This window comes from Centruroides vittatus, unplaced genomic scaffold (genome assembly GCF_030686945.1).
Source record: "Centruroides vittatus isolate TY-2023 unplaced genomic scaffold, ASM3068694v2 contig_1213, whole genome shotgun sequence".
Taxonomy (NCBI): Eukaryota; Metazoa; Arthropoda; class Arachnida; order Scorpiones; family Buthidae; genus Centruroides; species Centruroides vittatus.
This window is the reverse complement of record NW_027120776.1, coordinates 1,092,178-1,119,701: the sequence shown is the minus strand read 5'-3', so window position 1 is coordinate 1,119,701 and position 27,524 is coordinate 1,092,178. Positions and strand designations below refer to the sequence as shown.

The following is a 27,524-nucleotide window of genomic DNA, read 5'->3' as shown; positions in this document are numbered from 1 at the left end:
AATCCTAGGTCGTCCTATACGCGCGTGCGAAAGATTCTTTGCGTATTTGCAAATAATTTTTGTGAACCGTGTATTCGCATTTTTTTACTGGATGCTAATCCTCTTGTATTTAAAAACAAGTATTTTATTTGGGTCGTTTGAATCTTTCTTGTATATTTGCAGGAATAAAGATGAATAACAATAGGAAAAGCAAAGCTTTTGAATTTAATTCCAGATTGAAATTCTAAAATCACGCGGGAGCACGATATAAGTTTTAATCCATTCCCATGTGAAAACATATGCTTATTTGAAAATCAGAATTCGGAGAAACTCGTAAGTTTAATCGACGGAGAGTGGATTCGACTGTTAAGAATTTGCAAAAAAAAAAGGGTTTCCGATTGTCCAGCTTTACGTGAACAAATTATGTTGTCGATTTTACAAGATTTTTCCTTAAAGTTTAAAATGCCATAATTTTTGCAGGACAATGTGTACATTTACTTTCATTTGATGTTTTACTTGTGATTAAACGAAATAAAATTAGAATTGTATTAATAAAACTAATTTTCTTTATTTCGATCTTTAAAGTCGCACCTTGTCCTATATGCGAGGTCGTCTTATATTCGAGTAAATACGGTAATTAGACAAAATAAGAAAAAAATATGTTTTATAAAATGCATAATTTCTTTTTCAGAAATAATCATAACATTTTAGAAAAGTTAGACTATAAAAATCAGTTCACTGTTGTTTTCTAATTAAATGTAAAACAAAAGAAAAGGTTTTTATATCAGACAATAGCTTATAGTTACCATCCTCAGGTGAAAAATCGAATACAAAAATAATTGTATTCGATTTTTCACCTGAGGATGGTAGCCATAAGCTATCGAAAGTGCTAGTAAATACATCTAAAATCTAAAAAGTCACAATTTGTAACGCCGCAACACTGAAGTGTTAATTATTTTATTTTATTTAACATTGGCGTGAAGTGTATTTTACGATCATTTTATATCAGACAATTTTTAAAGATGCTTAAGGACTATATACTTGAGCTTGTTCAGAGAGCTTAAGAAGTTTTAGCATATATTCTAAAACGATGAAAACAATTACTAGCAGTGAAAACTAGATAAAGTCATTGAGTCAGTTGGTGACGAGCCTGCCACACATTGCAAGTGCTGTGTCACAGTTTAAGATGGACATATTCCACACTGACAGATCTCTGCCTGGGTATTGATAAGCACTTTCTATTCATTCTCTCCACCTACGTCCAACTGCTGTATGTAACTTTTTCACCAAAAATTTTTATTACTTTGATTAGTAAATCCTACGTGTTGCTGTGTATTACCCTGTGTTAGACACCAAGTAATACAGTTCTTGCCATATTTGTCTGCATTCGTCTACAGTTCTTGCTATTCATATACAAATTCTGCCATTCTTTTTTTAACACACGTATAATAGTCCAGTGTTGCTTGAATTCCTTTAACATTATTTTAAAATGTTGACTTAAATTTATGAATATTAAAATTAATTAGTAACCTCTCAAATAATGCATATTTATCTTTCCTTGAACATTATAGTTATATTTTTTGTGAACGTATATTTTATTAAAGCATTTATTGAATTAATATAGCTTATAAATTGATAACAAGTTTCAAATAACTAGGGTAAAAAGTTCAATCTGAACAAAAACGTCTGAGATATAAAAAGATTTCGGCAAGTAAAAATTTATGACAATTTAGACGACGGTCAAAATTTTTCTTAGCAGTTTTTCTTTGATAAAGATAAGCTTGGCAGTGCTTAAAGACAAAATGTAAGGTAAATACAAGTAAAAATCTTGAGGGTACTTTCAAGTACCAAGCTTACCTTTACCAATAAAATAACTAAGAAAAATTTTGACTGCCGTCTAAATTGTCATAAATTTTTACTTGGTGAAACTTTTTAATCTCAGATGTTTTTGTTTAATTATTATGTCAAGATATAAGATCGGTTGGTGATTGGTGACTGCCGACTGAACACGTCGCCGACCAACCCACTGCTGAACAAATGTGCTGCCGACCAAATGCATTCAATATTCGCTTCGGTCAGTGCCGACCGATGCATTGCTAATCGAATGTGCCACCGATGATATGCTTTTGATATGCTGTTTACAAAAATTATTCTAAAAAGTTTTTATTCTCATAAATTTAAGCTTTTGTAATTCTGAGTAACGTTTTGAATAAAATTTGTTTGTTTCTGTGCAGTTTTATCTCTATAAGCATAAAATTAAGCCATAAAACTGAATTAGCTCTATGGGAAACCCCCGTAAACTTTGACGTATAGACCCAGAGGTTTTGTGAGCACCTCACTGATAACGAAAACGATTTAAGTTAAAATTTGAGCTTTCTAGGCCCAGTAGTTTTTCTCTACGAGCATCTGCAGTGCCAGATGAATAAAAACAAGAAAATACAGCTTTTTAAACAATTTTTGCACTTTTTGTTTGCTTATATTTTGGCAACTGCTTTATAGAAAATCTTGAAATTTTGCACATTACCTAAGAAAACAATTTTCTTTTGAACAAGATACTCAGAATTACTTCAAGTTTTTTGGGGGGTGGATAAATTGACCCCCGAAAATTGGCAACTCTGATTTTCGTACGTATAGTCAGTTACTTTTTTACTCGGCAGGGAGTTAATGCCATGACTCCTGATTAACGTGGTTTTTTTTTCTTGAGATTAGATTCATATTTTCACAGTACTTGGGGTCACTCTGGAAAATTTTAAAAAATCACCAACCATTTCACCAGTTTTAAATTTTGTCACTTCAAATTATTTATTGCCATCAGTTTTGCATACTGATTAATGTAAGTTCTTGCAACTTTATTGGTTTGGAGTTTGAAAAGCAATAGTAACATATTAAGCTGTCACTTAGGAATAGGAATCATTTTTGAATAATTTTTTAATGAATAATTCCAAATAACGCATTTGATTGCAATGCTTAAATAGTACAGGTTCTGCATGCATGTCATAATTCTTATGCCTTAGTCTACTGAAATGAGCCCACCAGTGGCCGAGTGGTTCTGTGGCTAAACACTGGGAATTTGGTCACGGGTTCGCGCCGTGCTTGGACAGGCTGGCCATGTGGCATTTTTTGGGTTTTCTCCACATTTGTAACACTTGGATAGGGGCCAGTTTCCTTTACAAATCCTCCCGGAAGGCATTTCCCTTTGCCTAACATCGTGCACCAGAGAAGGCAACGGGGAACCACTCTGGTTGTAACTTCTCCCAGGATACACCTTGGCACCTTACTAACCACTTATTAAGTTGTGCCAGGTGCTTGCCGACGTCAGGATTTCTGATATGGCACGTAGAGAGAGAGAGAGTCTGGTGAAAAAAATATCATCCAAAAATTTCCCAAAGTTTCTTTCAGTCGTTAGAAAACTGCAATCTGGAAATGCTGAGTGGCATTGCAAGAAAACTGTCTTCAGTTATCAGCATAATGTACTGTTTTCCTGTGCAAACTTTCTGCATGATATTACTAAAAGCCAACCAATACTGTATGCCATTGGGCTAGATAATGGCTGTAATGCTAATAAATTATGAAACAATTTGATACTGGAGGGAGGGAGGTGTTAGGCACCATCTCTTAATAAATTTAATAATTATAATTTTAATTAAATAATTTAAAATACCTGGAAGAAAAGAATCAGCTCGAAGCGGGACTCAAACCCGCAACTGCCACTTACTGTGCAGATGCATTGCCAGTTACGCTACCCGGACCTCTGGTCCGATCTCGTCTTCCAGTATATATAACATTATGCTATAACCATCATCGGTTACTACGATGCCAACTGGTCTGCATGATGTCATGACATCTCTAGATGTATGGTGCATGGGACTCCCATCGCACAGGAGTTCAACATTCTCTATTATTCGTGAAGCTCACTTTGTGATTCAATTTCATGCTAAATATTGGAATAAGGGGACTAGTTTTTATCCCCAGTATTATGTTTTTTTGCCATTTTAATAAAAATATTGCCAAGTGGCAATTTTGGCCTTATACGGCTCGACTCCTGTAGTACATATTTGTTAAATGGTTTGAATGACAATGTACTGTACATATAACAGAGTTACCATCTGGCAAATATATGACCAAACTTTTTTAAATGGGCTATGCAGGTAATTACTTAGACAGAAAAATTAATTGCCACAATCAAATAGTTTTGTTAAATTTTTGACACAAACCGTATTTTAATTACAGTGCAAATGTAATATGGATTATACTCATGAAGATACGAAGAAAAATTGTTTAGTTTTGAAAATAAAACCATCATATTTTATGGCATATAAGATGCATCCCATTTCATCACAAAATATTTAGATGGGAAAAAAATAGTGTATTAAGTCATAACACACTTTCGGCACTTGATCCCAAAATTTTTTTACTCTATTCCGATTAAAAAAAAATTAAAATTAGAACATACACTTTTACTTATCAGGGAAAAAGAGGGATTTAAATGAGATCGTTTACAATTAAAATTTACCATTAAAGGATTTAATGTGCATACATACAAAAGCTGTCTTTTATTAAACAATAAGATTTTTATAATTTTAATTAAATAATTTAAATAATTTAGAACTAACTGGAAGAAAAGAATCGGCCTGAAGCGGGACCGATTCTTTTCTAGTACCAAATTATCTTATCAATAAGATTTTTATTCAGAAATTAGGCTAGATAGAGGTTACTTGTAGCGTATTGAAGGCCGTTGGTAAATTAATAACCTATGGGAGATCGTAGCTTCATATATAAGGTGTAGAGTGATTTTTTGGGCCTTTTTTTTGGACAAAAGTTTCATCTTATATGCTGTAAAAATATGGAGTTTTTTGCAAATTTCTAACATTTGACAATATTCCATAGTTATTGGTGATACTACATTTTTTCTTTACTTTATGTTTTTACTCATTTAACCATTTCAATTTATTACCATATTTTACGGACTATAAGACGCTACAGACTATAAGACGCACCTTAATTTTTAAGCAATTTTTTTTAAAAAAAAATACCTATAAGACGCTACGGACTATAAGACGCACCTGAATTTTGGAGGCAATTTTTCGAAGAAAAAAGTGCGTCTTATAGTCCGTAAAATACGGTAATTAATCTAAAAATAAACTTGTGTGCATTGCAAAAATGCACACATCAGCTTTACTAACTAAACTCAGATATCACTAAAATTGAAACAAATGGCAATGCCATCCATGATCTAAGTCAGGGATGGGGAAGTACCTCTGTTGTAGGATTTATAGTATTAAACTATCCGCGCTGGAACAAATTTCAACGGAACAATCACAATACCATAACTGGCTATTTCAGCAATCATTATTCCGTCAGAAGAGTAAAAAGTGCGGAAATCGCAGTTAAGGTATTGCGATTACTGTATAGGGATTTATAGAATGCGTATTTTAAAGAATCCCAATTGCATACGTTTTATAAATCAGTTGATCGTATCCATTTTTTTTTTTAAATTTTATTTTTCAAATGTAAGATATAAAATAAAAATACAGTTGAAAACATTAGCGAATAAAAAGTTTTGTTGCATTTTATGGTTTTTGAGTGCTGTTATAACTCTCACAGCAGTTTCCAATTTGATATATAAATTAAAACCTGCTAAGTTGAAATTTAACAGATAAAAAAAAAATCCAACTTTAAGTTAGAGTTTTCAGTTACAAAGTTTAATATCCGATTTTCTCAAATTTTTCTGTGCTTGTAAATTTCCTTTTATCAAACTATTTCTTAAGAATCTATTCACAGAAAGATTACAGAATTGTATACAATTTATGTTGCTTTCGATAGTGTTGTCAAGGTGTACACCCCTTGTGTCCCAATCAAAGTCATAGCGGCAGAATCGGTAAACAAACAGTCCAACTCCGACTCGCTCTGGCAAATTTGAAATGTGCTATCCTGACTCCGAATCTGATTCCAACCTTTTTATTTTTTAAATGTCACACTATGATTTCTTTTATAAGAAAGGTACCCAGTGGTACCTTTCTTATAAAAGAACTACGAGAATAGCTTATTTTCTACCAAAGATACCCAGTGGTACCTTTCTTATCTAAATATTTTGGATAAAAATATTCGGAGAATCGAAAAACAGATATAACGAATTTACCTCAGAAAAACTTACAAGTAGATAAAGAAACATACGTCGTAATTAGCTGAAAGAATTCCACTTTTATTTGTGAATTATCAGAATTTGATTTAAATTTAATCATTTTAAACAAAGTAAATGCAAAACATAATGATTTGGCAAATGACATAATAAATTGGTCTGGAAAATAGTTTCTCCCGCTCTGGAACTACGAGAATAGCTTATTTTCTACCAATGATTGACTAAATGCAAGTACATAATGGAATTTAAAATATGAATTTTGGGAAAAAAATACCATCCTCCCTACCTCGCTCCCCTCAACAGGAACTGTGTCCAGTTAATCATTATTCAAAATTGCTAATTGAATAACAGTTTAAAAATACATTTATTTAATGGATTTTTTTAAGAAATGTGACTTAAATTAAATAGTTTTATCAATTAAAACTATTGCCTCACCTCTCAAATTGATCTGACTATTTCAAATAATATTATTCTGTAGAAATTTAATACTTTCAATTGAATTAAAGGTATTCAAAGCAGATTTTATGTAGTGGCTATTTAAATAAAACTAATCGGAATGAACTAAGAGTTGAATGAAATGATTTAAATATTTTTATTTTTAATTGCTAGTTTTAGCAAAATATTTTTAATGGTCATTTAAATAAAACTACTACTAATTGAACAACACTGGTTATAATAAAACCGTGTTACATGAAGTATGTCTTATTATGCTTTTAATTACTATATTTTAATATTAATATCAAGTCAATACATAATTTATGATATAATATAGTGTATAGTATTATTTACACCTATGTTTAATAGTAACTCTCAAGCAACGAAAAACTGTATTTATGTGGCATCTAACTTACTAATCCCCATGAATGCTGGATAACTCAGCATCTACTGTATACAGTGATACCTCGGTTTTCGTCGATGATCAATCCAAAAACAACCAGCGAAATCCAAAACTGATGAAAACCGAGGCAATTATTTCCATATGAATCAATGTAAATCCAATTAATTTGTTCTAGACACTCCGAAATACATACCAAAAACACCTTTTGTAGAGAATTAATATAGCGTTAAATACTAAAAGCAATAAGAAATTAACATAAAAGACTAATTAGCATAAAGATAAAAGCATTAAGATTAAAGATAATTAGGATTAAGGTGAAAGCAATGGAATTGTTCGGCTAAACATATGGAGTAACATCTTGTCTTGTAGAAGCTAGTTGGACCTGAGCTTCTAGCCTATATCGCCCCATGGTAAAGTGTGACGTAATTGTCATGTAATAGTAGTTGTATGCATTTATGATGGTCTTATCAAGGGGAATAATGCCTTCCGGGAATCCGTTTAAGGGTAACTGGCCCCTATTCGGGCGTTACAGACGTGGAGAAAACCCGGAAAACTTCACGTGGCCAGCTCACTCTGGCAAAGTGTGAACCCACGATCAAACTCCCAGTGTTCAGGGAATGGAACCGTTGGCCAATAGTGGGCCGTTGCGGGGTAATGTTCACACGACGAGAAATAACGCCACACTGCGCCGGAAAACACGTGGGTCGCCCTTTGTTTTCGCAAAATTAGCAGTGAGGTCACTTGAGCATGCCGACGAAATCCGAGGCAATTGATGAAAACCAAGACAAATTTTTCGTGAAAAAAATCGACAAAAATCGAAACCGACGATAACCGAAGTCAATGAAAACCAAGGTATTACTTTATTTAATGTCGTAACAGTGATGTATAAGATTATCCGATTCAAATCTCTTTTATCGTTCCTTCGACAATCTTCTTTTTGAATAGTCCTATTTATTCTTCTGCACTGCACTCCATAATTCTTAAATTTTTTATTCATGTAGTTTTATGAAATAGGAGTTTTGTCAACTTGATCAATTTTCTACTAAATAAATAAATATAAGACACTCAATCACCAAAATAATCCTGCAAAAGAACAATAAATTTAATAAAAATTAATATATTTGACTACTTCGAGCAGTCATCTTTAGGTTAACAAATGTTCTAAAATGGAACGGTAATATGTAGTAAAGTAAGTGTCTGATTGAATAATGCATTAACATTCACTGTGGCTGTTTACAAATGAAAAATTTATTTATACAACTTTAAAATATGAACTCGTGCCTTGGGGAGGGTGTCATTGCCTTTAAAATTGATGCCAGTATTTTTTCTACGTACTTTATACATATCTAGTTTCTCCCAATTCCTAAGATGAGTCTTCTTCCTGGTATGATGTATGATATGTGCATTGTCAATAGATACTTGCATCTGGTTATCTGTACCAAAAATCACTAGGACCATGCTCATTCACTAGACTCGCGCTCTTTTAATCGAATTCAAGGAATGTTTTGTTGCTCCTATGTATTATAACTTTTGGCCAATTCTGGTGTCCAAGATGGGAATGGAGTAGACTTTACATAAAAGTTGTTTATCCATGGTGTCTTTATCATTTCTAAGGAGTGAATGTGTGGTGGGTTTTTATTAAGAGGTTGTGGAATCCTTTTGCTATTTTTTTAAAGGTTTGTCTAAGTAATTTGTATAAATAAGTAATAAGTAATTTCTACATTTAGCCACTGAATAAGATTGAATTACCTATTTTATTGGAAAACTTGTCTAGTGGTCTATTAAGAATGTGATTTCATCAAGATCATGTCTGCTTGAAGAAGGCAGTCCAAAAGTTGTGATGATGTCAATAGGGAAAAACTAAAGTGACCAGATCACAAAACATAAAAAGCGAGACATTAGGCCAGGTGCTTCAATGTGACGTTATACGAGTCGTGTGATTGATTTTCGGTGTACTATTTCTGACTTACCAACAATTTAGTGGTTGCCAAAATTTTGCTATTCTCATTAAAATATTTAAGAGATATATTTTTTAATTCAGATAATTAGCAAAAACCATCATTCACTTGAATACACACAGTATACATTCACTGTTGTCTGACAGACAGCAGTGACAGACTGAACAATAAATTGCCAATTGGGCTACTATTTCTATAAGCTGAATATTAAAACTTTACAATTTATGCAAAGAATTTATACAATTACAATTTATGCAATGAATATTGATATTTTTCAAACAATTTAAGTAATAGAACAGCATATTGAAAAACAGGACTGTCCTGCCTAATTTGAGACACCTGGTCAATTTATTAGCATAGGATTTAGGTAACAGCACTATGCTTAGCTGCATCTCTACATAAGTAACATTTATTAGGATGTAATATTCTATCAATATATATAGTAAATGTTAAAGGAGAATTCTTTGAAACAATTTTTTATAAATTATATATTTTAATTTTAAAAACAATTTTTCAATATGAACTATTTACTTATAAATAAAAACGATTTAACTTGGGACATTTTATTCAAAACCGGGACAAGACTGGGACATTTTCAAGCCGGGACAGAGTCAAAAACCGGGACTGTCCCAGTTAATTAATCCAGGATGGTTACTTTAGCAAAACCTATTTTCACAAATAAGGGTATTTAAAACATGAAACAGGATACATTCTAAGGGTGCGACTATGCAAACGCAAATTTAGAGCGAGCGAGAGGTTGCGAGCGATTTAGTTTTTGCAAAGGAAAACCATGCACAAGCGAGAAGCGAGAAATAACGCTGGCGAGAACAAATTTCCGGTTCTCGCACATATCTGACAGGTTTTGATATTTACCACATCTCGCCTCTTCTCGCCACATATTCTCGCTCGCGTCTGCATAGTCGCACCCTAATGCATAATTATTTCGTTCTGGTTAAGTTTATTATTAATTCAATTTCTAAATTTGAATTTATATCGTACGGTCAAATAAACAAGTGTTCTAAAGTATAACTGTACTATATTTAAAGAAGAAAATACTGCTTTTAATTGAATAATAACTGTAAAAAAAAAATGAAAACTTGTTCAAGTGCTTTCAAGCTTCAAAACTCATCTTCAGGAATTCAAAATTGCTAAATATCCAGACAACGTTGAATAGAGATGTTTTAATTATGATGACTTTGTACAGTATATTGATAGCATTATATAAAAAAATGTACATATTGATTAATCTTTCATTTTAGAAAAAAATATTTTAAGGAATTTCAAATTTGAGAGATCTTAAAAAATAAGAGACATTGTCTAACATACTAATAGATGTGTCTGTTGTGATCACATGATAGCAATACCATCAGGTGTCTTCCTGGTGCAGCAGAGTATATGTTATTTTTTGTTTTGCAGAAAATATATCCAAATAGTCATTTGTGTATTTTTTTTTTATTAATCAATAGTAATAGCCCAAAAAATTGCAAGTTATCTAGAGGTGTGTTATCATACGGGGAATTGGTTTGGGGCCCCCTGTTGCTGGGGGCCCAAACCAATTCCCCGTATGATAACACACCTCTGTTGCTGGGGGCCCAGACCAATCTTTTATAAGAAAATATTTCCCTTTAAAAAATTATTCCGAAGAAAAATGTATGAAGTTAACACTGTGTGGACCCACTAATTCAAATTTATCTGGGCCCCATGAAACTGTAATGTGCCACAGAAGTTATCCACACTATAATTCATAAAGCAGGTCACAGAAATGTAGCAGATTGTAGAATTTTTTAATATTTAAATTATATTTGGCATTTGCATATTTTTGTTCTGTTTCTGGTAGTATTTGAAAATATTTGATTTTTGAAATATCAACTCAATGAAGGTCATAAAATAAAAATAAGTTTAATAAATCTGTTTTGCTTTTGCACAAGATTGTGAGGTTAGCCAAAGGGGGTGAAAAACGTTGAGACGACCAGTGGTGATATTCAGCGGGTTTGCACCAGTTCGCCCGAACCCGTTGTTAAAATTTTCAGTTTCCCGAACCTTGTTAAACACATGAAACATTCCTCAGTGGGTTTGTTTTTTTTAAAAAATATATTAAAATATACATATTATACTCTGTAATACTACTAAACTAGGGCCTTATACCCCGTTTGCACCGAGCATTTCAATCTAGATTGTGAGCAAGGTCGGGGACTATGTCTTGGTGCGATCTCTCTGGACCGTTTCAATCTCGACCGAAATGAGGTTTAATCACAATTGATTCAAGAGAGTTCTTGAAAGTAGATCCAGTCATAAGAGAGATCCCAGAATGCCACGTGTGCGAGATAATACAAGATGGCTGTGGAACACGTGTCGGACTATGGACAGCGAAAGAAAAAGGATAATGTATTTTTAGATGATGACATCAGTCTATTACGAGGAGTGCCATTTCTCGGTTAACAATTTCTCTGCCTAAAAAAAAAAAAAAAAAAAAAAGGTTGACAGCACTAAAATACTATTTTTACCTCGTCTTCACCCAGGGCTTGTTACGTTCCAAATACGCCACTGATTGTTAGATATATGGCAAGAAAAGGTATTGTATTTATTTCTAGCTAAAACTTCCATTTCGTTTGTCGGTGATTGTCAGGGAAAAATTTTCTGCTAGCGAACCCCTTGTTAAATATTTCGAATATCACCACTGGAGACGACCTCGCGGTCAGCACCGTCGTGTGGGTGCAGCAGAACTCACAGAGACAGGTTTCCCATTTTAAACCCATTTAATAACATCAAAATAGTTTCTTACGAAAACTTTGAAATGGAGGGATCCTGGTTGCTACAATAGTATGAGTCCAACAATGGAATGCCCATCGGTCCCAGACTATCAATCCTGGGTACCCTCAGATGGGTTAATGGTCACTCGTCGACCCCAGGGTGTGCTCCTGGGTCCCAACTGGAATTCCTTCGCTGGCCATTGCCTTTGTAGGTTGATTACTGTCCGATAGACTGGCATTTTCCGCAGTATGTGGGGTCCCTTCTTAACATCCTATTGTTGCACACACGACTAAAGTAGGAGAGTCACTAACTAGGCATCCAAGCTCCAAGAACCAAAAATGTCACATCCCTTTGTTGGATGGTTTTTATAAGTTTCTTTGGGTTCCAGATCGAACATTCCGATAGGTCGATGTCGACTTGCCCCCGCTCTCTAATTGGTCCCCCCTCCTCGTTACGAATGGTAACAAGATTGGAACCTAGATCGTGGGATGAGTCAATACAGACTGACAATTTGATTCCTATCGAAGATATTTGATCTAAGTACTCAAATTCATCTATTGCTTTAATCTGAGTAGTTCGACTTTCTTAGAAATTTCTACAGATATGTTTTTATATGGACATAAAATATTTATTTTTCATTTCCTTTTTTTTTTTTTTCCTCGTTTGACGGTTTTTTTACAATATTATAATAATAATTATTATTATTTTCTTCTACACAAAAGAAAAAATATATTTTTTTTCTTTTTACACAAATTCTAGGCCCACTTCCGAAGCTTCACAAGATGGCTTGTATGAATGAGCAAGCCTGTTCAAATGATATGTTGTGAAACTAGCCTAATTTGTAACTTTTTGTCCAGTTTGGCATCTTTTCTTGTATAAACATGATTGTGGCACAGGGTGGTTTGGATAGTAACGTCTTCTAAATGATCTGTCTACTTTTATTGAATACAAATAATAGTTCAAGCTGCCGTGCAAAGCAGGGGTGTCCAAACTTTTGGCTTCCTTGGGTCACATTTGAAGAAAAAAAATTGTCTCAGGCCATACACAAACTATAAAACTATATGTAAAGGTGACACAAGTAGATTTACTGATCTTGGCTGATGAACAAATGATGAATTAATTTATGTAGCCAAATAAAATTTTTGTAGCCCAAAAAGTAGCTTGTGCGCCAAATGAATTTTGTGGGGCAAAGTAAAAAAAAAGGGTAGCCCATTTTGGCACAAAGTAGCCAAATCTTTTCATTTGAGATACTGTACAATACAATATATGCATATAATTTATGGTGGCAGCCATCTTAACTTCTGTCTTCAGTGCTTGTGAACTTTGCTGCACTAGAGCTACAACAGCTAACTTAAAGCAGAAATAGCTTAACTGTCTTTTAACAAAGTGAATTTAAGCAGATTTATTAGGAAAACGTGCCAGATATATATTTTTAAAGACTAAGTGTATACTAATGGCGTTTTGTGATAATTTTTTAATAAAAAGTATTACAATGCCATGCAAATTTCAAAAAATTAAAAAATAAGTATGTAAAGATCTCAATGCTTTAAGGAAGTTTATGATTTTATGTTGGGCTGCAATCATTACAGTGCTGGGTCGTATTTATTACAGCACTGGGCTGTGGGTTGGACAGCCCTGGTGTAAAGTATTCACTGTGCTACATTAAAAATGTTTTTTTTTATTCAAAATGCAAGTACTTTCAACAGCTTACAACTATCCTTGTCAGACTAAATTGATTGGAATCAATTCAAACAAAATTTGGCATATTTTCATATACAACAAGAACACGACATGTAGAAAGCCTTATTCAGCACTTGTTCAACTCCAAATGGCATCTGTTAAATATCAAAAGTACATAATGAAGCCTGTGAGTAAGTAAATAATATAACAACTTTGGAATCCAGACATTTACAGTCTCTGGAAAATATCGTAGACATCCATATAAATCCTGTTTTAGAATTGCCATACTAATTGAAACTGTATGGCAATTGTAAACATGATGAGTTGCTAATATGAATATTTTGTATATAATAGTGATAATTTAATATATATTTGATTATATATATTTTTCGTAGGACACGGTGCTGACGTGAAATGTGTAGACTGGCATCCACAAAAGTCATTGATCGTATCCGGAAGTAAAGACAGTCAACAGCCTATAAAGTTATGGGATCCAAAATCAGGTCATAGTTTAGCTACAATGTAAGTGTTAATAAGTTTTAAAATGCTTAAAGTTATTTGTTTTTTTTTTTTTTTTTGTCCATTTTAAAAGTTTTATTGGAAATACTTTTTCGACTTTTATAGACATGCACATAAAAGTACAGTAATGGAAGTCAAATGGAATCAGAATGGAAATTGGTTATTAACGGCTTCAAGAGATCATCTGCTTAAATTATTTGACATCAGAAATATGAGTCAAGAAGTTCAAACATTTCGAGGTCATAAAAAAGAAGCTTGCAGTAAGTTCTGTCTTTAAATAATGGAATATTTTCAAGAAAATCTGGAAAAATCTATATTTAATAATAACAAAATTAGTCTTTTCGTGTCAAATTTTATTCAGAAATGAATTCAGTTTCTTAATAAAACAAAAAAATTTAAATTATATTTAGTTTATTTTGGCTTTTGGCTATTGGTATTTTGGATAGTAAGGACCAAAATATGACTTTCAAATTTATATATACACTAGCAGGTAGGCCCGGCGTTGCTCGGACAAAAGTAACGATAGCGAAGATTAAGATTATTAAGTTATAGTCTACCTTACCTGTTTTCACAGAATGCAAGAATTGGGTCCCCCTGTTTCCAGACTAATTAGAGAATTTTTAGATGGTTCTAAAAATATGTTTGATTTCCCGCAAAAACGAAAAAACTGCATCTGCATCTTGCAAGTCACTTTCTCTTAACAATTCCATTGTTACATAACACTTCCATTGTTGACACAACACTTCCATTGTTGACACTTCCATTGTTGATGGAAGTGTTAAGCCTTAATCCTGTCCCTCTCCCCCTTGGGCTGGAATTTCGAAAAATCCCTTCCTAGTGTGCGTTCTTGTGACGTACCCTAACTGTGTATCAAGTTTCAACTTTCAACTCCTAACCATTTGGGCTCTGCGCTGATTATTATTATTATTATTGTCAACTTGTCTCGATTATATATATAGATATAGTTGAACCCATCTATCGCAAAGCTCACGAAAACAAGAAAAAAAATTTGAGATAAACAGGTTTCAATATATACACAGTGAACAGTAATAGGTTAATGGGTTTGATTGGAGGTATGGTAATTTATTAATACAATAGCAAGTACAATACAGACCTGTATTAGGTATAAATAAAACATTTTGACATATCTGAACAGAAATAGTTTGTCAATAGTTTCTAATGCCTGACTTTCTTCAACAAATAAGACACAATCCTCAGAGAAAAGCAGTATAATTTCAAATTTCAACTATATACTGTATTGCAAGAGATGTTTCTCAACTCCAACATATGCTATCAAAATATAGTTGCTGAGCTTTGAATTTGTAATTGACACTACAGTCTATAATTTGAGATCAACTTGGAAAATATATTGAATTTAGGCTGAAAATGCAAGGGAAAAATAAATTTTGAGATAAACATGTTTGAGAACAGACAGGTTCAACTGTATACAGCTTTTGAATGCCAACGAATATAAGAAATTCAATATTTAATAATTTTAATAGTCTAAATAGCTTACTATCTTGCAAAAATGAGTTTAATCCGACTGGTAATATGTCATGACATATTAATATTAGTGCCATTTTACATTGCCGTATTATTCATGTATATTTTGTATTTTCTCATTTTATGTCTTAGTTTATATACTAAATTACTGTGATTATGTTAATTATTGCCCGAGAAGTATCTAGTGTATACTAATTGATAGAGTAATTGTCCGAGTTTCATCTACCATACAAATGTCTTTTTTGTCTGCTGCCTGTAGGAAGTACTGTAAACAAAAATGGAAAATGGCATCTCTGCAACAGAGAAAACATTTTCTGCCCTGCAGTTTGAAAGATCAAAATCATGATCAATTTTAAAGTGATTCACCATATAAAACAAACATTCTTGTTGCACGATTATGATTGATTCCAAGTTAGCTGACTAAAGAACATAAAATGCCTGTATTCCAGAATCACCAGTTTTGTTTATAGTGCCTCTTACATGCAGTAGATAGAAAGACAGTTGAATGCAATTGGCAGATAAAACTTGAACAATTACTTTATCAATTGGCATACAACATACACTTCTCAGGTAATAATTAACATAATTACAGTAACTTAAAATGGTAGCATCCTGTATATATTTCTACTAGGTTCTTTTGACGTTAAATAGTTCTTTACAATAGGAATAGTCATATGATATTAAAGCTTGGCTTGGCTACTATTGAAGCATATTAAAGCTATTAAAGCTTGGCTACTATTGAAGCTTGTCTTGAAGGAAGCTTCAAGACAAGCTTCAATAGTATATCCCTGCTGTAATATTATTTAATAATAATTATACTGAATTTCCTATAAGAACCGATTAATCCAAAATAACACTTGCCTAGTCTAATCAGTTATTATAGGAAATTCATCAAATTAAGTATTGCAATGACTATTTAATAATAATTAAAATTGAAGGAGGAGTTGAAGAGAAAAAGTTTCACCTTAACTTCTATTTGAACCTTAACATCTATTTAAGGATTATACATGACCAGTTAATTTGGAGATTTTGCAGTCGTTCAGCTCTTTAAGAACAATTTGTGGATTTCAATGTCTTTTGATTTATCTTGATTGTTAAGATAAATCAGCACCTAGTAAATTATTAAATCTCAAAAGAATGCATGCTATATTTTGTAGGATAAATAATGTAACACAATAGTTCTTTGTCGACGACCTTTTACTCTTGTATTGCTGGATCAATTTTCTGGAGCTTACATTACGTCTCTCCTGAAGCATTTTCTGTTTGCTTCAGGAGAGATGTTCCTTTTCATTGTTTATAGTCATTATCAATGTGAAAGCTGAATAGATGTTTTAAAACTCGAGGCCATTACACACGCAACTGCAATATAATGAAAAGAAAGTAGTTATTGTATGAGAAAGTGAGCAGAAGTGAAATGTGAGTTCAAAATATGGCTAATGCTTAACATAATTAATTTTAAACAAGACAATAATGAGAGAAGTTTACAATTTAATAACTAAATACGTAGAATAGGATTAATTACTGGAGGCATACTAAACTGTTTATTCATTCGAAGACTATATTAATATCCGATAATTTGTTGTAAATGATAATTAAGTGAAAAAAAACCTTTGTGCTTGGTATCATGTTCAAAATTACCTATTTAATAAATATTAATTTATTTATAATTATTAAATTTATGTTTTCAATCTAGGCTTAGGTTGGCATCCTGTACACGAAAGTCTATTTGCTAGCGGAGGATCAGATGGTTCAATTATGTTTTGGGTTGTAGGGTGAGCAAATTAATTTCGTTTGAAAGAATTTTATGTTTTACGTTTTAAAAAATGTTTTCAAAAGCATTAATTTATTTAATTCGTTCGTGACAGAGCCGATAAAGAAGTCGGAGGAATGGAACAAGCTCACGATTCGTGCGTTTGGTCTTTGGCTTGGCATCCTCTGGGTCATATATTATGTTCTGGTTCTAATGATCATACGAGGTAATTATTTTTTTAAATATAAAATTAAATTTGGTTAAAATTTTAAATTATTTTGTTAACTTGTTTTTTTTTAGTAAATTTTGGACTAGAAATCGTCCTGGCGATAAAATGCGAGATAAGTATAACTTAAACACTTTGCCGAAAGGTCAGGATGAAACAGCCGAATACGGTAAGCGTTACGTAAAATGTTTGTTATTTTACGAACATTTTTCAGTTCATTTAAAATAAATTTTATATATTATTCTACCTTTTTGTGTTTAGATGAACCTGGTGGACTTCCTACAATTCCAGGAATGGGATTAGAACATGGTCTGGTGGATAGTTTAAGCTCATTAGGTAATTTTGGATAATAAATTGTTATATTTGTAATATTTTGGATGCTTTTAGAACTATTTAGATTGATTAATTAAGGTATTTCTTTTAGTATAGTTTAGTTATGAGAAACAAAACTTCAAGCAGTCTTTAACCATTCTATGCTCGTTGTTAAATTTAAATGTCCAGACTGTTATGTGGTTTTGTATTCTTTAACTTGGAGAATTGTGATAGATTGTGTAAATTGTGTGATATGTCAAATAATTGAAGATTGGATAATCACGACTTTACTGCAATTCAAATAATGAAGGTTTTTATTACAGTTTACAGTAGAATCTTGTTTTAACAGACTAAGGCCAGGAACACACATGCGTAAAATTGTTTTGCAGAAAACTGAATCAGAAATCAGCTTTCAGTTCAGTTTCTGTTTTACGCTTTTATGCCAGAACACACATAGGCTACGTAAAAATTATGGCCGAATAGGAAACATCACTGCCACTAACACTGCTAATTTTATTAATTTTTTCCTCTCACCTCTTATATGAACATTCTATCCCTTTGTACCTTCCATTTTTCTCCGCTTCCTCTGCTATAATATAGAAAATTTGAATTAATAGACTTGTATTCCGAATTGAAATAAAGAACGTGTGATCTAAATACTAGGCCTATATACTGATTCTACTAGACCTACCTGTTATTTGAAATTTTGCATCTAAAGCCATCCATAAACGTTGTTTAAATACAGTGTCTTAATACATGACAGTGTAGTGGTCAAACGGATTCAATAAACTCCTCTATTTCATTTATTTTTTGTTTTTTCGATACTGTCACAATTATAGGGTTAACTCTCATTGCTGCTATTGTTAGAATAAAAAGCACGTGTCTACTTTGACGTCACAGAAAAGACTTCTCTTTATTGGAGGAATTTTGGCGTAAAAATTTTACGCCGTAAAAAGTAGAGACATGCTCTACTCTATTTTCAGTTCTGTTTCAGCCAAAATTTCAGAAAAATTTTTACGCTTTCTGTTTTACGCTAGATTTTACGCCGAATTTTACGCATGTGTGTTCCTGGCCTAATTGTGGAACAATGGATTTCTCAGAATAAGGGATTTTTTCCCGGGTCTCACCAAATCAGTATAATTTTACCTGCTTTTAGCTTTTTTCTAGCCCCATCTATCATAAACTTTGCATTTTTCAATGTTTAGTTAATATTTGTGTGTTTCTGGGAATATGTCAAGTTCGACGATGCACTCGTTACATCTAGGATGTGTACAATTGAAGAATTATATGAAGAGAGTCAGCAGGCTGATACAATTTAGGAGGAGCCACCTAATGAACATTCTGATGTGGTCCAAGTGTAATGTGAAAATTTAGTGAGGCCATCAAGTCTTTCCAAGTTATGAAGATCTTCCTCGCAATTTTTGGCAAAAATGAACGAGCTACTAATATCAAGTGGTTGTTGTATTTGATAGGCAGAAAATTGGCATCAAAACAAACGAGTTTTTTAAACAATTTATGAAGTCAAGTGGAATGCTAATGAACATATGGAATTTGCCTCATTTTTGCTTACAGCATATGCAGTTTCTGTCAGCTCTGTTGTAAACACATAGGGCATAATATATCTTATAACATAAGTGTTACTGTAGAATAAAGAATAGAAATCTCTAGAGACTGAATAATTTCAAGTACAGATATTTCTTATACGTAGGGGGTTAAAAACTGGAAATTTTTTTGAGTAACAGATAGGATGTATGGGATATTCATTGTTCATGATACAATGGATGATTTTCAGCAATCCAAGTGATCTGTTAAAATGAGATTCTATTGTGTGTGTGTGTGTGTGTGTGTGTATATATATGTTAGAAAAATTACTGTTTAAGAAATTTATTGTGTATGTGGAATTTTCATTGTATTCTTATTTATAGAACCCGAGAAAGATGATGCAGCCATTATCCCTGGTCTAGACTTTGGAAATGATGAAGTTTTATTACCAGATCGTTCTCAAGTTCAAAGGAAAATACCATTTGCAAAACCCATTCCACGGCAATTTCAACAACAGTGGATGGAAAATAAACAACCCTTATTACTTGCTCCTCCAACTGAAGACAGCTCAAAATCAGAATGTAAGTATTGATAAAATACAAAGTTTTGTACTTTTAATACATTTATGTATATATTGTGATAATGAACGAAGCGCCCCTATTGCTTCCACACCACTTGTGACCGCAGGATCGGCACCATGTCATTGATGCCTTTGTCAGAATGACACCAGTGTCTTTTCCGATAGATACAGAAACTGCGATGGCTGTTTATTTAGGTTGGTATTAGGTCATGCGAGCAGTCACTTGTATAGGCTGTTAGATTCGGAATGGAGGAAGTTTACGAGAAAGCGTGGTGGAAGTAAAACACTTGGACAAATGCTCGTTTATTTGATAAAGGATATGCATTTTATTATTAGCAAGACAAAATAGGATTTAGACAGCAAGTCTTTATGCAAGAGAGAGAGAGTTTACATTAGATTGCAAGCAGATATAAATACCTGAGGTTATAAAGTTGCAGCTTATTGACTAGAGAATTGTTTGGATTGTTTTGTTGTAAATGTTTGAAACACAAGAGTTTTTGGGACACTTGGAAAAGTTTGGTGATAGGAACAGTTCGGAAATAGGTATATCCTTGGATGTCGAGTAGGTAATATCTGTTAATGGAATAGGTGATATGGGAGGTACTGAACCAACTAGCCCAGTTGAGGAACTGGTTACAACTGCCCGAATCGGCTGTTAGTTGTTATATTAGAATTGCAGTATATGGACAAGAGGTTAGAAGGTCACAGAAAAGTGTCTCTTTTGATGCTGAGAACACATAAGAAGAAATGCTCTCAGGTATGAAAGTTGACAGATACCGCTGCTGACAAAATCATCTTGACATGGTTTCTCTTAATATTTTCATTAATTTTTTTTCACCTAGTCCAGGTTCTCACAATTTTGTAATTTTCAATTGATTTTTAGCTGAAAACGCAGTTATGAGTCAGCCAACATCTATGGAAATGCCACCAATAGGACAACCAATTCAACGTGAACAGTCTATTCAAGATCCATATTTACAAATGAATCCCCAGATGAGAAGTCCAAGATTTTCTGGAGAACATATGATGAGACCTTTACAGCCAGGTTATTATGAAGGTAAGATACTACATTTTTATAGGAGAATGTACAGGAATTGAAATTTCATGTTCTTCTCTATGAATTTTATTGATAAAAATTTATATTTATTTTTTTCAGGTCCTCATTTTCCACCTAAAGAACTTCCTCCTCCACCTGTAGGACAAGGACCCTACTTACCACCTCCTGGTAGCATGCATGAACAGGATATTAGAATTAGACCTGTTAATCCAGCACTTCAAAAAAGTGAACTTGGTGATTTGGATGATCGTCAACTTTCCAGATCTCCAATTAAAGCAAAACCATTTGATCCAAAGATAGGTGAATGGAGATCTTACAGAGAAGACCCCGGTAATCCCGAGCTACATCCTAGAAATGACAGTGAGACGAATAATCATCATCCTCAGTTATGGTTAAAAGAGCACGACAGCTTGCCAAGTGAGAGTGATTATTATAAGGATTATGGTGATCATCAACCCGGATATCCTCCACACTCAAGTCCACGAGGCAGCCTTCGCGGAAGGGTTCGAGGTCGCGGACTTCCTATGCCGAGAGACAGTGATTTGAGATACGGTGGACAATTAGACAGTGATATGCTAATAGATCACGACGACCGTCTTCCATTGCCCAGTGAAAGTGTGGATTTATACGGACAAGCACACAAACGCCAATGGAACGAAGGGCCCGGAAATAGCCCACAATTTCCTCTCGATCCTGATATGCCACCAATGGAACCGTTTCCTCCCGTTCACGGAAGAGGAGGACCCGGTTTCCTTCAGGCGTTCCCAAGAATGAGAGGACAGCGAGGGATGATGCGAGTCCGACCAATATTTAGGGGAATAGCTCCGAGAGGCGGAAGAGGAATGAGGGGAGGATATGTCGAATGAAATCGAAAAGAAACGAACAATACATATCTTAAAGTAATGAAGGAATCCACAGTGAAAATGAAGAAGAAGAAATTAAGAAATTTACAAACAATACAATCAAGCATGAAGCAAGTATTTAAAAATACCTAAAATTCCTAAATTCATATAAACCATTTAAACTTCTCAGGTTCAGAAGTGACTACATTCCTAACATCCCACAAAAGAAACAAAAAACTTTTACTATATACATTTTCTGCAGAAGCATCTGAATAAGTTGGATAGTAAGTTATTTCTTTAATACTGAAAATAATTATTATTATTGGATTTAAAATATAAGTTTGCTCTTTCGGTAATCAAATATTACGAGAGCATTAAATAATGTTATCGTTAATGACAATTCTCAAGCAGTTTACAACTGTAAAACAATTAATGAATTATTTTTGAAACTTTCCTTTTGAACACTAAAAATGAAGGTTGTGTTATTCTATAATTGTTTTTTTTTTTACTTACACACACGTTGAGCGGCGACGACTTTTCCGAACAGAGCTAACTTATTCGCATCAAATATCGATAAATATTATTTTTTAGATGTTTGAAGTTTTTGTTTTTTCGGTCGATAATGTACAGTTTCAGTTGTGTGCGTGCTTTATTAACTGTTAAGGACATTCATTTTCTCATGATTTGACCTGCCATTTCGTCATATACATCTTGGATTTTTCTACTTGCGGCATGCTCGTAAGCAAAGCCCACATATAAAAAAAGAGGAAAAAAAAAAGTCATTGAGTTTAATGTACAGAATGTTGTAATTTTTGAAATGATCAGTATAATAAAATCATTTCATATATTGTACAGTATAGAATTTTATACAGATTTTGTGATATAAAAAATAATAATTTGAAAAATTGCTAAAATATAGATCTCTATTGAAAATAGGTCAAAGGTAAATAAGTCATTCGAACTACTTTAAGTTTGAGTTTCAGTCTAGGTTTTTAATTTAACGAAATTGTACTCGTGATTTAATTTCTTTATTCATAGGTTTGTTTAATAAAATGTTTTTGTCATTACATGCTTTGTAAAATACTGTATGATATAAGCAACTTATACAGCAACATACAAATCACTAAAGTGCTCGAAACTACTTTGAATACTGACAAATATATTTGTCGACGATAAAAATTTAGTTACAATTTTATACATGGCTACTCGCAACAACGAGAGAGACGTATCGGGAGATCCGTCATCTCGACAGTCTATGATGAGATCCCATAAAGAACCATCATAATGATGCTCTTTGACACCATTCTTTCATTCACTTCATTCGCCGAAACTTTAAAGATGAAGTTACGTCCTTCAAAAGCATTCGAATGCAATAATATTTATTCAAACTCCCGAATTAAGACTTATTTTCATGGTATAATCTACAGAGTTTTGGAAACAGAATAAAATGAATTTATTAATAAGATGATTTATACAGTGTTCAAAAAGGCCCGATCATAAGTGAAATTTATTATACAGCGTATGTTTCTTCACCCTTTAAGTATCTCTTCAGTATCTATATTTTATAAGATGGAACTTTCAGCTTTTTGGAATTCGTGATGCCGATAACAGCAAGTCTTGCATCTATTTATTAAAAATAAAGGTGGGAAAAGAAAAAACAATAACGGAGCATTACTAATTTCAGTTGAGAATTGTTCCACATCGTAGGTTGAACGTGCTATCTTTGTTGCTGCCATCTTGAATTTTTCCTCTCTCTTTCTGTCAATAAATCTGCCATTCTGATTGGGAATATTCGCCAAGCAAACGCCATAAATACTTTTCCAGCAGTTTTATTTAAAAAAATTAATGTTTTGGCTTATCTTAATAAAATGTCTGCTGGAAAAGTGTTTATGGGGTTCACTCGGTGATTCATCTCAGTTCTAGTTCTAGTAATGGGAATAGATTTTGCTAATGAAGACGTTCAAATGTTGGATTAACAAGGTGACTTTCTAAGCACAAATATTTTTCGGAAACAATGTCGCTAATGATATTGAAATTGCTTTGCTCTTCACATTTTGCTAGCAAATTCTATTCAGTGTAAACTAGTGTACCTGGAGTGTCTGAAAAGTTACCGTGCAGTGAAAAATTTGTGATGACATTAAAGTTATATGTATGGTATTGCAAGTTGTATGCAGTACTGTACATATAACTTGTCAACTGGTATTGAATAGACAGTATATAGATCTTGTATACAATTTTTGCAAATAATATAGTATGCAATACTATATTATTTGCAGTATTGAGTTGTATGCAATTTGAGAAGTGCTTGCATTATTGCAGTTGTATGCAATACTGCAGCACTTCTCAAACTTTTTACTCGTGACCCAATATTTTGTTTGTAATGGTTCCATGACCCAAATGCTTATAATAAAATTTTAAAAAAGCCTGGTAAGTTGCTATTATATAACAAAGCAAAATTATGCATTATTAATAATAACTTTTGTGTGTGAAATGTAACATTAATTTTTTTAATTGTAATATTACCAATGCGTATCCTTTAGGTTTTCTTTTTCCAAAGTCATTTTCTGGTAAGTCCAGCTGTGGTTTCGGTAACAAGTTAAAATTAAAACTGTAACAATAAATGGAATAATAAATATATGTATTGGTGAAATGGTGCATCATGATTTGTAATTGGTCGCCGGAAATATGGACTTATTAGAAAAAGGAACCCTAGTGGATACCAATTGGTAATATTACGATTAAAATGTTTATTTAAAATAACTAAAACATTTGGCATATCACCAAAACAATCAGACCGGGAGGCTTACTTGCAAATCACATCTATAGCAGTGTAAACGTATCGAGAGTGCCGACGAATAGTTGCACTGAATCGGTTTATACCACACAATACTCTCAATATTACTATGCAAATAACTCAAGACTAAACCTTCAGTGTAGTCTGTAAACATTCTGTTTGTCTTTGTCTCAAGTATGGCCTTTTTGCATAACATAAAGTTTAAGTTTCAGATAACATTGCCTATTTGGTGGAATCAAAACCATCAAATACAGATTTAGTTGTTTACGATTTAATTTACTAACGTAATTAACCCGCTCTGATCCGTTCTTCACCGAATCTATCATCCCATATTCTGTAACCGAGCAAATATGGGTAGCAACATCAGGAATTTTTTATAAGCAAGCAGTTTCTCCTAGATATCCAGGCTGTTTCTCGGCACCTGGTTGCATCTATTATGGGCTTTGCCAAACCATGATAGACAGAAAAGTCTTTTTAAATTAATATCCACCAGGCAGGGTCAAAAATGAAGATCAAAGAGCTGAGAATGCAGAGGTCCAAGACATAAACTTATACACAGTATTAAAGTATAAGGTGCCCACAAAATTCTATAAGAACTTGTATTTTTTTTATATTTTTTATTGTTTGAACTTAAAACACCTTCATTTCATGGAATTGAATTTATATATTTGATATTATTAACAGTATTTCATGAAGGACATAACTATATTCTTTCATATTAATTTAACTTAATATCTTCATGACCTGAAACTGGACTATTATTTAATACATTAAATTATATAAAATTTTAAAAATGATTTATTTTGAACTAAAACGTTTTATTCAAAAAAAGTGTAGAAAAGTTTGTTTTAATAAACAAACTGTTTGGACCTTAAACAACAGGCTAATTTTGGGCTAAATTACAGTTGATTAGTAAATTCAAAATAAAATCTGGTATAGAGATAGAAGCAGTGCCGCCATCTTGTGTGAATATTAATAATTAGAATTTAATTCGGTAAATTGTTTCTGGAAATGAAGGAAATGGGATTCGGATAGTTTAATTAGATAACATCAAGAGATGACTCTATAACTTTAAAATCAATTTCTAATTATTAATATTCACTCTAGATTTTAAAATCAATTTCTAATTAATATCCACTCTAGAGGGCAGCACAATAATCTTTATGACAAATTCTGTAGTTAGTTAATTATAAATTAGCCACGGTTTCGCCTTATATTAATGATCAGGTGTTAATTCAAATTATATTTTGTACATTTGTTCAGTTTGTTTTTATTGTAAGAGGCAAATTAACAGCAAAGAATTATTACTTCAGTTCTGATTAAAAATTGCAATTAAACTTTAAAGTAATATAATAAACTTCTTCATTACAAAAAGATGGCCAGATGCACAAGATAGGAAGGCATGGGCCCAATATATCCGTCTGATCGCCAGTACATAAAATTTTCCTGAGGATTCCATTCAGACTCGAATCCGGACCCCTAGAGCAACAGGCTGATGTGTTTACCGCCTTAACCGGGCATCAAGAATTCATGATAATTAGTATTTGTTAGGCAACAATGAGCATAGAATATACAAGGATTATTGTAATAAAATTGGAAGAAGCAATTAGTTTTATGGTTTCATTAATTAGCCATACGACCTTGAAACGAGGGATCCGGGATCGAATTTAATACGCGAATAATTCAGATGTGTTTTCTCGTTGTCAATCAGGTCTAATTGTGCTTTAGACAAAATATAAACCGCTAAATAATTAAACAAAATATAAAATGCAATCAAACTTACAGGCATTCACACTTATTAGCGAGGTTGAGGCCGAAGTTTCAAACGCGAAAACCTGTACGTCGGACGTTCAGCGCCGCTTTCCTGTAAGCCTACAAGTTTGACAATGGCGTTTGGAACGTCGAGCATGATTCCACTGACTTTCCATACACCATTGTCAGACTTCTAGGGCTTACACGAAAGCGGCGCTGAACGTCCGACGTACACGTTTTTGCGTTTAAAACTTCGATCTCAACCTCGCTATTGTCTTTTTCTTTTTAATTCTCCGCCTATGGTGACTAAGAAGGCCTTATTTTAGTAGGCCTATTATGGGTTCGGCCAGACCCACAATGCCTTACAATTCCAAACGTACTGTACCACCTTCTAAAAATTCGTGGGGTTTTTCGATTCATCCGGATCCGATTCCGAGGCCCCAGAACTGTAGACTGTCACCCTAATTGTTCAGCTATCCGGCCATCAGCATGACTATTGTCCACAATGAGCGTAATCATTCTCAGAAATTTTTATATAGGGCATTCATAAACTCCCCGTAGAAATGAGTATTATAAAGATTTTTACTATAAAGTACAAATAGACTGACTTTAAACATGGCGGCCGAAACAATGATTTGTCGCACTTACAATATCATGAGTTTTCGCGTAGTTTGTCGAGGAGAATGCCCATATTTTGCAAAGATTGAATGGAATTCGAACCCGAAGCCACCACAAGTAAGATAAAACATCGTAATAGTAATTTAAAAACTTCCGAATGCATTTAAATGTCAATAAAAAAGAAGTTAAATGATTATAAAGAAAATGATTGTTTGAATTTCAATTAAATCATAAATAAAGCGACTTCAATAGGCGACGAGCTTATTGTTTAGTGAAATGGCGTAACTAATGGGGGACGCGGCACCCGGCCCCCGACATAACGTAAAGAAATTCGTCTTGGCCTGGAACTTTAGTTCAAATCATCGAAATACTCACCGAAAATACGACTTTTGCGTGAAATTTTATCAAAAATATTAATCTTTCATAAATTTTAATTAATTGATGAGCATTATCCCAGTCGCCATAAAATTTTAATTTAGAAATTAATGAAGTGTGTATGAATTTCCAAAAAGATATATTGGTATTTTATGTGGGATCTTAGTAAATTCGTTTCAAAATAAAATAAGCATTATCTAAAATAGCAATAATTCTGTTAAAATTTGTTCAGGATAACGTTTCAATCATGTATGCTCTATATGTCTGTCCGGCACGCTAAATGAAATTTTCCGATAGGTGGCATTAAAA

The 27,524-nt window shown here is 33.0% G+C and overlaps 1 protein-coding gene across 1 annotated transcript in view; it reads left to right on the top strand.

Annotated features, from left to right (window-relative positions):
* Nucleotides 1–22,743, top strand: part of Wdr33 (WD repeat domain 33) — a 97,201-nt gene extending 74,458 nt beyond the window's left edge. Inside the window, exons 8-16 of the mRNA XM_067283519.1 lie at nucleotides 13,741–13,867; nucleotides 13,970–14,124; nucleotides 17,061–17,139; nucleotides 17,233–17,343; nucleotides 17,418–17,512; nucleotides 17,605–17,679; nucleotides 19,581–19,778; nucleotides 20,661–20,834; nucleotides 20,934–22,743. Of these exons, the coding sequence (XP_067139620.1) occupies nucleotides 13,741–13,867; nucleotides 13,970–14,124; nucleotides 17,061–17,139; nucleotides 17,233–17,343; nucleotides 17,418–17,512; nucleotides 17,605–17,679; nucleotides 19,581–19,778; nucleotides 20,661–20,834; nucleotides 20,934–21,700 (1,781 nt within the window). The 3' untranslated portion in view covers nucleotides 21,701–22,743. The remainder of the gene's footprint in view (nucleotides 1–13,740; nucleotides 13,868–13,969; nucleotides 14,125–17,060; nucleotides 17,140–17,232; nucleotides 17,344–17,417; nucleotides 17,513–17,604; nucleotides 17,680–19,580; nucleotides 19,779–20,660; nucleotides 20,835–20,933) is intronic.
* The last annotated feature ends 4,781 nt before the right edge of the window (nucleotides 22,744–27,524 follow it).